The sequence below is a fragment of the Aspergillus puulaauensis genome, chromosome 4 (genome assembly GCF_016861865.1).
Source record: "Aspergillus puulaauensis MK2 DNA, chromosome 4, nearly complete sequence".
In the NCBI taxonomy this organism is placed as follows: Eukaryota; Fungi; Ascomycota; class Eurotiomycetes; order Eurotiales; family Aspergillaceae; genus Aspergillus; species Aspergillus puulaauensis.
Window position 1 is genome coordinate 1,968,252 of NC_054860.1, and position 14,449 is coordinate 1,982,700.

The 14,449-nt window shown below is 51.0% G+C and overlaps 4 protein-coding genes across 4 annotated transcripts; 2 read left to right on the forward strand and 2 right to left on the reverse strand.

Moving 5' to 3' along the window:
• On the forward strand, nt 1-1,843 carry APUU_40803S (glycoside hydrolase family 18 protein; the record flags this gene model as incomplete). The annotated part of the gene is made up of 6 exons (XM_041703915.1): nt 1-249; nt 319-702; nt 789-848; nt 932-1,001; nt 1,063-1,607; nt 1,742-1,843. 6 exons carry the CDS (start codon nt 1-3, stop codon nt 1,841-1,843), a joined length of 1,410 nt encoding a protein of 469 aa, XP_041556553.1.
• Nucleotides 1,844-2,240: 397 nt separating this feature from the next.
• Nucleotides 2,241-7,848, reverse strand: utp10 (snoRNA-binding rRNA-processing protein UTP10; the record flags this gene model as incomplete). The annotated part of the gene is made up of 4 exons (XM_041703916.1): nt 2,241-2,713; nt 2,780-2,924; nt 2,991-7,416; nt 7,472-7,848. The coding sequence occupies 4 exons, from the start codon at nt 7,846-7,848 to the stop codon at nt 2,241-2,243; spliced, it is 5,421 nt and encodes a 1,806-aa protein (XP_041556554.1).
• A 254-nt stretch (nt 7,849-8,102) lies between these two features.
• APUU_40805S (uncharacterized protein) lies at nt 8,103-11,684 on the forward strand (the record flags this gene model as incomplete). Its single annotated transcript, XM_041703917.1, has 3 exons — nt 8,103-8,123; nt 8,180-10,645; nt 10,692-11,684. The coding sequence occupies 3 exons, from the start codon at nt 8,103-8,105 to the stop codon at nt 11,682-11,684; spliced, it is 3,480 nt and encodes a 1,159-aa protein (XP_041556555.1).
• Nucleotides 11,685-12,058: 374 nt separating this feature from the next.
• On the reverse strand, nt 12,059-13,860 carry APUU_40806A (putative NADPH oxidase (NoxA); the record flags this gene model as incomplete). The annotated part of the gene is made up of 4 exons (XM_041703919.1): nt 12,059-12,948; nt 13,002-13,411; nt 13,461-13,715; nt 13,763-13,860. 4 exons carry the CDS (start codon nt 13,858-13,860, stop codon nt 12,059-12,061), a joined length of 1,653 nt encoding a protein of 550 aa, XP_041556556.1.
• Nucleotides 13,861-14,449: the final 589 nt, after the last annotated feature.

Here is a 14,449-nt window from a genome sequence, read left to right on the forward strand (position 1 = left end):
ATGAGGCTCCTTAAGGTCCTTCTGTCTGCTCTCTCTCTCAGCTTCCAAGTAGCTGCTCTTCCCTCAAACTCTGGTCTCGAAAAACCTCGTCTCAAAGCCCGTTGTACCAATTCAAACACCGGCCTCAACAATGGCACCGATACCAATGACACCAACCACGCACCAGGAGATGCCACTGACATACTTCCCAACCCAGGTCCCAACCCCTCCAGTGGAAACTACCGCTCAATGGTCTATTTCGTGAATTGGGTATGTCTCCCCATCCAATCCACTCATCAGGTCCCTTCTTCCAACCAACTAATCAATTACATAAAAAAGGCCATCTACGCCCGAAACCACAACCCCTCAGACATCCCAGCCTCCCATCTAACCCACATCCTATACGCCTTCGCCAACATCCGCCCCGAAACCGGCGAGGTGTATCTTTCCGACACATACTCTGACTTAGAGAAACACTACCCGGACGACTCGTGGGACGAGCCGGGGGGTGCAACCAACAATGTCTACGGCTGCGTCAAGCAGCTATTCCTGGTTAAGAAGAAGAATCGACACCTCAAGGTGCTCCTTAGTATTGGTGGCTGGACTTATTCAAAGAATTTTGCAGCGCCGGCGAGCACCGAGTCCGGACGGAAGGCTTTTGCGAGCTCTGCCGTGAAACTTATGGGGGATTTGGGAATGGATGGGGTGGATGTTGATTGGGAGGTTAGTTCTGACGATTACATTATTGGCAAATGGTGCTTCCTTGGTAAACATGGCAGAGGGAGAGCTAACCTGGCGGGGTTATATAGTATCCAGAGGACGACGCACAGGCGAACAACCTTGTTGAGCTCTTACGTGAGACGAGGGAGGTATGTTGACCGTATATCTACTGCACCAGACGCCCTTCCATCCAAGATAATCCGGTTGTACTAATGCAAGGTACCACCAACAGGAACTAGACCGCTACAGCGCGGCCCACGCACAGGGAAGTCCCTTCCTCCTCAGCGTTGCCTCTCCAGCTGGTCCGTCCCCCACCATTCCATCATCTACTCAAATGCCACCTATACTAATAACCCAGAACAGGCCCAGCAAAATACACAGTCCTCCACCTGCAGTCCATGGACAAACATCTCTCTTTCTGGAACCTCATGGCCTATGACTACAGCGGCAGCTGGGACACGATAACAGGACACAGCGCAAACCTGTTTCCCTCCGGCTCCAACCCCCCATCTACACCCTTCAACACGGATGCGGCTATAAGCGCATACATCGCGGCCGGAATCCCGCCCTCAAAGATAAACCTCGGAATGCCGCTCTACGGCCGCTCCTTTATAGGCACAGATGGGCCTGGAACAGCCTTCGAGAACGTGGGCTATGAAGGGTCCTTCGAGCCTGGCATTTGGGATTATAAGGCGCTCCCGAAGGCAGGGGCGGAGGTTGTGGATGCTGGAGATGTGGGTGCAAGCTTTAGTTATGATCCCGCGAAGAGGGAGGTCGTTAGTTTTGATTCTGTGGGGGTTACTAAGAGGAAAGGTGACTATGTGAAGGATACTGGGCTGGGGGGTGGGATGTGGTGGGAGAGCAGTGGGGATCGGAAGGTGGGGGAAGGGGGCAGTTTGATTGAGACGGTACGTTCACTTTTATATTTTCTCTTTTACCCTATTCTCCCCTTTTCCACCTCCTCTGTTTCTTGTTGTGGTTTTGTTTTGAGGGGTGTGGGTGTTGGGGTGGATGTGGGACTGATGAGGGTTGTTTGTTTTAGCTCGTCGACACGCTCGGCGGCGTAGACGGCCTCGACAAATCCGAGAACCACCTTGACTATCCGGCTTCGCGATACGAGAATTTGCGGAAGGGGTTTACGTGAGGGTCTGAGACGAAGGATACGGTAGAGAAGTTGAGGACAAAATGGGTGGTACCATGCTAGCAGGATCTAGTCGACCATCCTCTTGTTCCCTCCAACATAGCCGGACTATACAAATTATTTACCAAGATATCTAGCATACATACCTGACGGCCGGCTTGCCGGAAAGTGCAATACAGGTCATAGCTAGAGAATCTAACGGAGATTATGGAGATGGAACCCCAACTCCTGAAAGGAACGTCTCAGTCTATACAACATCCAACTTTTGAATACATACAACACTTGGTAGGTAGATGAAAGCACCTATATACACACACAACACAAAACACCTCAAAACGCCCTGGCAGGAGATGAAAAACAAGGTAGGTAATCTAGGCAAGGTATTCTTTTTGAGCAAACTTCAAGTCAACATATCATCCAACCTCTCCCCAAGAACTCCCTCAATCTGCTTAACCCACTTCCTCACCTCCCTCTCCACACCCTCATCTTCATCCTCCATCAACTCACTAATATACGGCAGCATCTCCGGCAAGAGCGCAAGCCAATCCTCACCAAGTTGATCAGTAAGCGCCTGTTCAGCCTTGAGAGCCGCAATCCGTGTGTGGGGGCTGTCTCCACCGCCAACAGAACTCTTCTTACTAGCACCACCACTACCGCTAGTAAGAGCAGCAGAAGACGGCCTCAAGAACTGCATAAGCACCGAGTTCAGCTCCTTGTGGTTGTCTGTGGAGTCTGCTGCGACGGCCAGCTCGGTGATTGTGGGGATTGCTTCGTCGGTGATGAGGGCTGCGGTGGGGGCGTTTGTGGCGTGGCGGAGTTGCGAGATTAGCGGCGTGGAGATCTTGGTTATGTGTGATGGGGATTGCCAGAATTCTGTGGGGGTGTTAGTTTTCTATTATTTTATTTCTTTTTGGGGGTGAGGGTGAGAGTGGGACGTACCGTCTTGGTCGTGCTCAAAGGCGCTTTGGAGCATGCGCATGGTTGCGAGCCAGAGCGATTTCGTGTTGGGGTTTGACGGACTGGCGGTTGAGAGGACGGAGACGACACTTTCGATTATGTAACTGGCGTAGCCGGTGACGATGGACTAAAGATAATGTTATTAGCTTTCGTTTCTGGAGTAAGGTTTCAGTAGGATTTGGAGGAAACGTACCTGGAGAGTGCTGAAGAAGACTTGCAGGAAGCGGTAGAAGGTAGTTAACCTGGCCAAGCTGCCTTGAGTATCCTTCTTCGGGAGCGCCGTTGCCCATTCAACCAGCCTGGCAAAGATAGGGCGGAACGTCGTATCGTTGAGCTTGTAGACCATCTTGATGGTGACATCGTTGACAAGATCCTCGACCTCCTCAAGGTCCGAGGTATCGAACACGGATTTCGTAGAGAGCGCGACTTGCTCCCGGCGGAGGTCGAACACGCGGAAGAGGATGCTTGTCAGAACGGAAAGGTTCTTCATCGTTGCGGACTTGGGATGCTTCTCGATGCTGAGGCTAACGGCTTCAAGGACCTCACGGGTAGCTGCGGGCCCGGCCTTCACAGCCTGATCCCAGTTGCGGTCGATGGAAGCAAACGTTGAGGCCATGTCGACCTTTCGCGCCATGAAACGGAGCGCTTCTTGTCGGTTGTCGTTGTCGAGGTCTTCAGTCGCGGCTGACTTAAAGGAAAGAACAAGCAGGCGATCCAGGTGGGACGCGGAGACCATGTAAGGGAGGTGGACGAATAGGGAAGAGAAGAGGGTGAACACTGCATCGTGGAGTCTTGTGTTGAGCTTGTTGTTCTCCATGCTAATCTCAAGCAGGGACAGCGAGCGGTTGAGAACATCTGGGAGGGCAGGGATCATTGCTTGTCCAAGCACCTCCACCATCGAGGCGAGGCACAGCACGCCGTTGATGCGGATGCGATCGTCCTCCTGGCCAATGCACGAGGCGCTGGCAACCACCTGTGCAGCGTGCGTAACCTTGGACGGCTCCTTCTTGCCATACTTCTCCGTAATACGGTCGATACAAGTCACCGCCGCGTGTTTGAGCAAGATGTCAGGAGACGATTGCACGATATCAACCAAGACAGTCACAAAGTCGAGCATGCGCATCTGGGAGTCACCGTCCCGCTCAGGAGTGTGTTGCAGGCGGGTGGCGAGAAGGCTGAGAACCTTCCGGCGGAGAGCGTCGTCAGGTCGCTTAAGCAAGGCTTCGATCGTATCGAGGAAGTCCACAGTTGTGAGGGTGCTGAATAGCCCACTGAGCACGTCACCTGCAGCCTGGTGAACAGGCTTGACGCTCTGCATGAGCTCTCCAATGGCCAAAACCTGTTCGAGGATCTTGGAGAATAGTGCGCGGATCTTGTCTGCATCGTTCATCTCAGCTGTAAGCGCTCTGGCGATCTTGACCTTCAAGGATGAATGCTTGAAAAGGTAAGCCAATGCGCGCAGCAGATCTACAGCCACCTTGTGAGGCTCGCGGCCATCATCGCTTCCGATACCGAGGAGGACCTGTGAGATTCCGGGCTTGGGCTTGAGCGAGTCGCTCACCAAGTTGAGGAATTTACTGTAGGTAGTCAATTCGACAGCTGCACCAGCATCAGAGACCAACCCCGTCATGAGGACCATAACTGCCTTGTCCATGGAATATCTGTTGGCGAGCATTGCCAAAACCGCGAATAAGAACTCCTCCGTCCCTAGCTTCGTGATCAGAGCATGGAATAGTCGTAGACGGCGATGAGAAGGAATGTGCTCAAAAGCCGCAGTAAAGCTGAGTAGAAGCTCTGATGTCCCCGAAACAACATCACGCTTTTGGTGTCGTAGCGACTGAATCAGAGCCGGGACAACCTGGTCGATTGTCTGGTCGATAACGGAAACCGAATAATCATCGTCCTTCCTTAGAACGCTAGAGCCCATGAACGTGAATATCGGCATTACGCTGTGGAGAACCAGTTCGGGCGCGATGACAGAGAGACCAGCAACTAGAAGAAGGGCTGTGTTCTGAACTTGAGGGCTCTCCGTGGTGCGGACACAATCAACGACCATGTCAGCCCGCACAACCGACGTATCGAATTGTGCTTTGGCACTTCCTTTCGATCGGTTGACGATGGCAAGGAGGCTACCAAGCGTCAAGCTTAGTAGGTAGCTCATGCCAGATTGGATTTGAGACTTGAAATGGTGGAGAGCCGCCAGAGCTTGGAACAGGCCTTCTGTGAGCTCTGGGTGAGATTCCGGGTTGGAGCTGTCCACGAGTTCCAGGATGAATGTCATCTTGTCCATCAGCTTGCCGAGCTTGGCCTCATCCTTGGTTGTCATTGCCACCATGTTGTTCTGGCTGGTACGTCTCCGCTTCGGCGCAGGGCCGAGGGAGTCGATATCCGTAATCGAAACAGGGATTTGCTGGAGATAATTGAGAAGCACAGAGCCAGGAAGCTCTACGCTACGGAGAATATCCCGACAGTGAAGGACAAGAGGGGATTCCGAATCTTGAATAGCGATATTAAACAGCTCCTCAGCGGCGGCGATCTGACGGTCCTCTGGAATCTTAGCCCAGATGTCGCGCATGCGGTTGAATACAGCGGATACGAAAGAGGGTCTGAGTGATGCCGTATAAGGGTTGACGGTGGACAGAAGGAGATGGACAGAATCCTTCTCCTTCGGCGTAACTGTCTTGAGTATTTGATCCTCGAAATCGGACACAGAAATATGCTCCCTTTCGTGGATATCCTTAAGCTCTTGATCACTCATACCTCGCCATGACTTCAGTAACGGCTCGAGTTCCTTAGTCCGAGTTGTGCCGCCAGCCTTGTCAACCCGATTGAGCAGGCTCAGCAAGCCGGCTTTGGGGGCAAAGAGAGGAATCTTCACGGCGTGTGAACAGAGCAACGAGAATAAAGCAAGCCGTAGGGGCTTCTTAAGCGCAGAGGCGGAATCGGTTGCTGATCCTCGTAAGGCGTTCTCGAGAGCGCGACCAATATGTTCACTATCAGATCGACACTCTTCCAATTCAGGAAGCACAGTTCGCTCCAACGCCTTCTGGAAATCGCTGGTGGTAAGCCAAGGAATGTCCTTCGATTGCTTTTCCTGGCCATAAAGAGAATCGCGAGCCCAGACGGTGCTTTTCTTTTTCTTTTCAGCCGACTTTCCAATGACTGCCAAGGCATCAACAGCCCCGGAGCGCACCCTTTCGACGGGGTCTGATAGGGCAATGAGCATGAAAGGCAGTACCGCCTGAAGATCGAAGTCAGCCCAGGCCGTGGAGCTGAGGACGGAGGAAATGGTCTTCAAAGCAGCAGCCTTCGTGCCGGCCGGGTACGGGCCAGTGAAGACTCGGACGAAAAACGAAAGAAACTGAGGGGATTTCGTTGCGCTCGCCTTGCATAAAACAGGCAATTCGGTAAAAGAACTAATTCGTTCTTGAGAGCCTACAGACAGTGCGAAAACCTGGACAAGTTTATCGAACACCGGAATGGACTGGGCGCCGAGGAATGAGGTTTTGAAGGCGCTCTCCTTCGCCACAGATTCTAGGGCTGACGTGTAAGCGTCTGTCTGTGATTCTTCCTTGTCTGCATCCTCCATTTCCACATCTTCGATTGCTTTGCTGACAGGAATAGATTCGATGGCTGTTTGCAAGTTGTGCTCTAGTACGCCGAGGTCAAACGACGACTCTTCAATTAGCTTCTGGAAGGTTGGCTGGAGCGACTTTGACCGGCTGAAGTGCTGGACAAGATCTGCAAGATGCGTTTGAGCATCCAAGGTTATTGACCCATCAATGCTGCCTGCAGCTCGGAGAACCAAGGCCATGGCCTCTCCCAGTTCGGCATCCCCCAAAAGCTGACTCTCGAACATTAAGGACAATAGATCCAGGCGGGTGGAATCTTTTTGGCTTGACAGGTTGCTAACGCAGCCAGCCACGAGCCCAAGAAGCAACTGCGATGTTTTATATTCCGTTGATATTTCAGCTATTTGCTTCAATGGGTCCTCCAAGCGAAGCAGAGCTTTGAACACCCGTTTCGGCAATACGGGCTCGGGCTTCTGTTGTGCAAGCACCGCAATACATATAAGGGCAGAACTCAGCGTCTCCTCCGTCCATGAACCTGCGACAGCTTCCATCAGTCCATCCAGGACTTGATCTTGAAGTTCAGCCTTCTGAGCGAGCACAACGCAAACCATGTAACACCCGATCACCAGTTCTGAAACATCCTTCAATGACAAGCCATCGTTGAGAACTGGAAGGATATGGAGTATAACATCGTCGTGCTTCTGCTTTTCAACAGTTCGTCGGCCCGAGCGTGCTGAATCCAGCATCCCAGCAACACCCTCGGTGATTATCCCCGCCCAAAAAGACAGCAGTGCGTGGTGGTGGGCCCGTTGTCGACTAACCTGAAGAACATGGTTGTTGAGGGCGGTTATGACTTCGCGGTTGGAGATGGCGTTCTGGACGAGGGCTCGTCGGACAGGGTTCATCGCACTTCGCTTATATGGGATGAGCACCTTGAACGCCGATGGAAGGTCTTCGGGAAGTATCAAGAGTAGGTTCAGGAATAGAGGCGTCGGGTAGTATGGTAAAAACGTAAGGATGGTGAATTCAGTGTTATACTCATGTACTCTGCACGACTATTAGCCATCAAAAAAAGCCTGATCTCTTCGGGTCGAATACGTACCGGAAGCGTCTGATGAGCCATTCAACAGCCTTTACGGCAGGATTCAATAATAACCTCCCGCCAATCAATGCCAGAAAGTCCTCCAATACTGAATCCAGCTCCTTGTTTTCCGCTGCGGTCATCTCCGTCCGATCCTGGGTCTTGCTTCGCTCGCTGAAGATCGAACGCTCGAACTGCGAAAGACGGGGATCTAGCTGGCATATTTCCCGGAAACCGTCAAAGCAAATGTCGTAGATCGTATCAAAGTCCTGGGAACCGGAAACCTTTTTGTCAAAAATCAGAGATTGCGAATGCGCGACTCTCTGTGCTTTCAGGTTTAACTGGTTGGTGGAGTTGGCCGCAATCTGCGACAACTGCGCGGCGAGGGACGACGCCATTTTCGAAGGGAAAAAAGTTCCTTATTGAGATGCGAGCACTCTGTCCATCCCCTGACGATGATTGAAACAGTAACACTCCAGAGCAGACTGGGTGGGTTGAGAGGAATGCTCGAGCGGAAATCTTCAAAGCTCCGCAACTTTTTTTTTACTCCTCAACAGGAAAGGCGGAAAGCGGGAGCGGAGTTTTTCCAGCCTGCACCACCTTCTTATCTACACAACCTCTCTGACATCAACAATGTCGCACGTCCGGGAGCATGGATTCGTCTGGCTCACAGGTATGCCTATATAAAGACCAAAATCTACCCTTCTTTTCATTGACCTTTCTTTGCAGGAAAAGAAGGCCATCCCGCGGTTCGCCAGCTTCAAACCCCGACCAGCTCCGCCCGATAACGATCGGCCTGCCGAGCTCCCCAACCGTGAACGAGTTGAAAGTGAAGACAAGTCTAAACATCGGCGCAAACACCGCTCGAGACATAGAAGCCACCATGACCACCGCTCTCGGTCAAGGGAGCGGAGAGGTGACCGCAGAGAAACACATCGTTCCCGGAGGGAAACCGGCCGTCGCGACAAGGAGCTTGTTCGCGAAACCACGCCGCCGCCAAGCGACGCTGTGAAGGAACCGACAAAGGCCTCGTCAGACCTCTACGTTGTCGACCGGAAAGGAGACAAGTACAACTTGATATACGGAACGATACACCGATATAGTGTGCCTCGCTATTATCGCATTGGCCGTGGCCGTGTACTAGGACTTCCCCCGAACTACAGGATCGACCGTGAAACGATCGGCGAGAATGAGATAGTTGTGAGGGCTGACACGAACCGCACGGATTCTGCGAAGACTAGGTCAAAGAGATTATTATATAAGCCCGAAAGGCCGCCGCAAAGATTACTACGAGTCCGACCAACATCGTTTGCAAGCGACCCAATCGCTTCGTCGAGAGACTTTGTACCTCTGCGAGAGATCCGCCAAAGGCATAACGAGGGCATTTCCGAGGCGTCAGACGCAGAGGATGATAAACATGGATATCGATCAATCCATGGCAAGCTGAAACCCGACGAGGATCTCCCTAGCGACCTGGAAGCGGTGTCAGATTCTGAGTTGAGTGGCGAAGAGGCTACTCGACAAGACCCGGATTCAGGTATTAAACAACGCAATGTGGAGCTATCTCGAGCTGTGGAACAACACGCAGGAAATTTTGAGGCTTGGCTACGGCTCATTGACCATCAAGAAACCGTGCTCAGAGGCTCCGCAAGGCAAACAGGCTCCCTCACAAATGCCGAGCAGAATAGTCTGGCTGATATCAGGATCTCCCTCTACGAAAAGGCATTGAAGAAGGTCGGACATAGTCTTGGTCGAGACCGCCTTCTCATTGGACTCTTGGAAGAGGGTTCGAAGCTTTGGGATACACAAAAGCTGCTCTCGCAATGGCTTTCCACACTGAAAACTAATTCCCAATACATCAATCTTTGGGTTCGATATCTGGACTTCCGTCAGACCGAGTTCTTAAATTTTACCCATGACCGATGTCTTGCGACATTCACTGAATGCCTGCGTCTGAATAGGACCTCACCTGACGGCCCCGAGAAAACCCGTGTGCAGATGTATCTATTCCTCCGTCTGACTCTATTCTTGCGCGAAGCGGGTTATATGGAGCAGGCAACAGGTCTTTGGCAGGGCGTCCTTGAATTGGCGTTCTCCCAGCCGCAAAACTTAGCCGTCAACACCACTGCAGATGAAGTGCTTGCCGCCTTCACGGATTTCTGGGAATCGGAGGCCCCGCGGATTGGTGAACTTGGGGCTAAGGGCTGGAAAAATAGCAACGCACCACCACCCGATCCCAAGGTATTTGAGCCAAGGTGCCAAATCAACCAGAAGACGATGCTGGCATCATGGACAGCTTGTGAGCGAGAACGTATGCTCAACGCTCAACTTCCAGCACGAAGTTTGGATGAGCCGGAGGATGATCCATACCGCGTGATTCTCCCCGCCGACCTGAGAGAGTTTCTTCCTCTGGGTTTACTACCAGATTCGACATCTGATCTTGTTGATAGCTTTCTTTATTTCTGCCGACTTCCCCCTATTGTCACCTTCAACAACCTTAGGAGTACCGGAACCTGGATGGGCGATGGTTTCCTGCAAAATGACTTGTCAGCTATGTCTTATGCGAGCCTTGATGATTGGTTTCCAACATCCAGCGGCAAAACTGAGTCGAGCATATCGCCTCCAACTACATTTTCGCCACAGCATTTTATCCACAATTATGACACCTACTTCGCGAATCCTGAAGTCTGGTTCTTTTCCTTTAGTTCCTGGCTCAAGGCGACATCTGACCCAACATCCAGCGTCGTCCGTGACTGGGTTCGGAGAACCCTTAGACAGCTGGTCGATGCAACACCATCAAACGAAGAGCTAGCGGAGTACACAGTCGCGGTTGAGTTTGTTTGCAATGCTAAAGAGGCTAAGAAGTATGCGAAATCGCTCCTTAAAAAGCGGTCATCTAGTCTTCGGCTGTATAATGCATACGCACTCATGGAACGCCGAGGCGGCAATGACGCAGCCGCTGACCATGTGTGGGCGACGGCCATTTCCATGAGCAAATCATTGTCTAGTGAACAAAGAGTTGATGTTGCTCTTTTATGGCATACTTGGGTTTGGGAACTTCTGGAGGCTCGAAACATAGCCCATGCGGCCCATCTCCTAGTTTCTATGCCGCAGAACAACATCGATCTAAAAGCGTTTCCTGGCATATCAAGTCTCCCGTCGTTTACCGCAGCAAACCTGCTGAAAATACGTAATGTAAGTGAAACTCTTTCGTTTTCTACACAAATACTAACTAATCCAGTATATATCCGAGACCCAGGAAAGCGCAATCGCAAACCGAAAGCCCAGCATTGTCAAGGCGTGTACGGACTGCCGGGCCATTTTAACCTATCTGACTCATGCCCAAGACCTCGATAAATCGCTCGAAGCATACACGTCCACAGTTGACAGACTATCTACTCTCCCTAGCTCAGATTCCACCGGGGCCTTCGGATCTTACACCATTGAACTCCTCCATCAGGCCCGAGCACGACTCCTCTACTACCACATCCGAACGAGCACCATTTATAAACCATCCCACATCCGCACCATCCTAACAGAAAGTATAACCTCATTCCCACATAACACAATCACCCTCTCTCTATTCGCCTGGAACGAATCCCGTTTCCGTATCGAAGAGCGCGTCCGCGACATTATGAGAGACATCACCACTAGCACCGCCTCCTCAGCATCCCAGTCCCACCACAACCCAATCCCGATATCATCCCACCTATTCTCCATTTATACCGAGCTCAATCGCCCAACATACGCCGGTTCAACGCTCCACTCTGTCCGCGCAGCTTTCGAAAAAGCCATCGGCGACCAGAAGGCTTCATCATCACATACTACATCCACCTCCACGGGTCGCTCCAGTATCTCCCTCTGGAAGCTCTACATCCTCTTCGAACTCTCACGCAACGACATTACGCGCGCTAAGAGTGTTTTTTACCGCGCTATGCGCGCATGTCCATGGTCAAAGGATATCCTCATGCTTGCGTTTACTCATCTCCGCGAAGACGTCATCCGCGCACACCGTGAGCCAGGGTCAACGAAGGGCGAGGGAATGAATTTCTTTGAACTGCGCCATGTTTATAATGTCCTTGTTGAGAAGGAGCTGCGTATTCATATTGATATTGAGCGTAGCCTGGATGAGCTTGCTGCAAAGATGGAGAAGAAGAGTGTCGCGCTGGGAATGCCTATATCTATGCCGGATAACGTTGATAGTGGGGGTGAGGATGAGGTGATGCAGATGTAAATAGGTCTGGATACTATCGATTGTGTTGCGCACATGTCATGGTTACATGTATTACTATACGACAAGGCAAGTGAGGAACAAGATCAAATATTAACAAGTTGATTAATATCTCTTTTGCTTTGCGCTCAATCAAAAATCTAAGGCTATATACTGTGCGTAGTGTAAAGTACAGCGGATAATGCAAGCACCATGGAACAAATACAGAGATGCACAAGCAAAATCTAACTAAACGATATGCTTCAATCAGGTCGTGACTTCATCAGGGGATATCAAAGATATATAGGACAGGTACCCAGGTGCTTTCCAAAAGATGTATAATAAGGCTTTTAAAATCAAAGAAAAGGGCGAATAAATAAAGCGTAAGAGAAACGACGTTAGAAGTGTTCTTTCCAGAACTTAAACCTGACTTCGCTTGTAGATGCGGTTTTTGCTGCGGCTTTAATCTGCCTTGCAGCAAGATTAGGCCCGCAAAAGTAAACACCGATACGGGTCTTCGACTGCGTATTTAGCCCTCTCAGGTAGGACTGATCCTGCAGTCCATCCCGCATGGCTGTAAAGAGACGCTTGAAGTCGGGACGACCGAAGTTGGTTCTGCTCTTGAGTTCAGTCAGGGGGTCGAGATCTCGGCCGACGGAGTTGAGGTATATATTGGCGGTTTCGTCTTGATCCAGACGTTGTGTGAGGTAGATATGGATGCGCAAGAACTCTGATATTCCTGCATAAGCGGCGTCGGTTGCGGATTGAGCTTCTAGAGATGAGAGGAGGGCTTGAAACCACTCAAAGGAGGTTGTATCTTTGCAAATCCAGATAAACTCGACTCGGCGAAGACGTCTGGGAGGGTTGGGACTGGCGCGCTGATGCCAAATGTTTTTGAGGATGGAGGCCCAGGGGGTCACGCCGATACCAGTTCCGATTAGGACGGCGATTTCGTTTTCAAAAACATCTTCGGCCGGAGCACCATAAGGTCCGTCAACTCGGAGCTTTGGCATCTGCTGTCCGTTTTCGAGTGCAACTTCGTACATTCCCATAGGGTCGAGTCCTTCCAAGTCTCTTGCTTGTGCAGGACCACATCCCAGGGCGTCACCAAGTGCGCGTGTGAAATCGCCGACTTGACGTACGTGGATACTGACGTATTCGTCAAAGGGGCAAGAGGTAATGGTGAAGGGATGCCATTGAGTGTTGGACACTTCGGGGACTTGAATAAAAAGCCATTGTCCGGCCTTGTATTTGAAGCTTGGCTTGCGGAATTGGATTTCCATGGCATCTAGAGCTCAGGGTCAGTGGAATATGATATACTTGTGTCAATGGCTAGCATACCGTATGGATGACGAATCACCTTCACAATTTCTGTTTCACGCAACGCCCGAATCTCGCGCCACAAACGCTCGCACAAGTAGAGACCCCCGGCCACGAGCTCCCACCGCCATCCTTGATAACCTATACAATGATTCCAGAAACGCTCCCCAGCAAGCGGTGAGTATGGTTCTGTGCTGTCTCGGACGAAACAGCCTGTAGCATGGGTGTAGAGCGCCAACAGGAATGGGATAAATAAATGATGGGTGTACCAGAAGGTCTCAAATGACTGCTGGCGAATCCGATGGTGTGAAGTTGTGTACATGAGCATCATGCAGAAAAGCATCACATGTCCTGTCACTCCACCAGGTTGGGTATAATGTATTTGTAAAGCCGACTGGGGGCGCAGCTGCGTCAGTTCGATATGGTAGAAACTTCAGAAGGTTAGACCATATCATTGTTTTGTTTGAGGAAGTGACGTACTTTACATAGTGGCCTGCAACGTGGAGAATGGTAAATACCAGTATTGCATACGCCACCTGGCGATGAAACCATATCGTTTCGTCAAGGGGTAGCCATCTTAACTTCGGTCGTAGAAATTTCATGATATTTCTGCACATGGGTAGCAATATGAGTGTCCCGTCAAAAGTCAATACCAGGCCAGAACCTCGAGAAATATATACTGAATAAGAAAGCGCATTCAGAGGTGCCAACGGCTTGCTCGTTGCTTGATAGTTCCTGGAAGATGTTAGCAATCAAACTAACATTAATACCCGAAGACAAACCATCCAATTCCAAAGACAGCGAAATGTAGGCCCCAGAACCAAAAATAAAAGAACAGTTTTGAAGGAGCAAAGTAGGATTTCAACGGATAGCGACCCATTGCGACGAGCTTGCGGCGCCGAAATTCGTCGACGCAGCAAACAAGAGCGGGAACGGTATCTTTTGACAGAAAACTAGGCCATCGACCGGCGATGGGTGGTACTGATTATCGATTAGATGTGCGAAGAAGAGGATAGGCGGGTTCAAGGTCAGGCCACAGTCCTGGGGACTTGACTTGTAGCCGGGATCCTTATATTGTTGTAGAGAGGCACAATGAGATACTGAAAGCGCTGTGCGAGGGCCTAGAACCCCGAGGGGTAGAGGTTTCGTGAACTCGAGCTTCCTCTTTCCCCTATTAATTTCGGACCACTTGACAAGACTTTTTAATTAATCAGGGGTGGCGTGGTGGTATTGTTGTCAGACCAAGACAGCGAGTTTGTTTGCTTAGCAGAGATTGGCGGGTGGTTGACAAACAAGGACGAGCGCCCGTCGCAGCATATTATAGAGACAATTTCCAGAGCGAGAAGAGGATATAGAAATCGAGTGATGGAAGACTGTGGAGTTGCGAACCCAGCGATGTGGTACGTAGTGATTTGCAGGGGAGAATGGAGAGATGAGGAGAGATGAGGAGGGGGAGAAAAGGGAAAGGC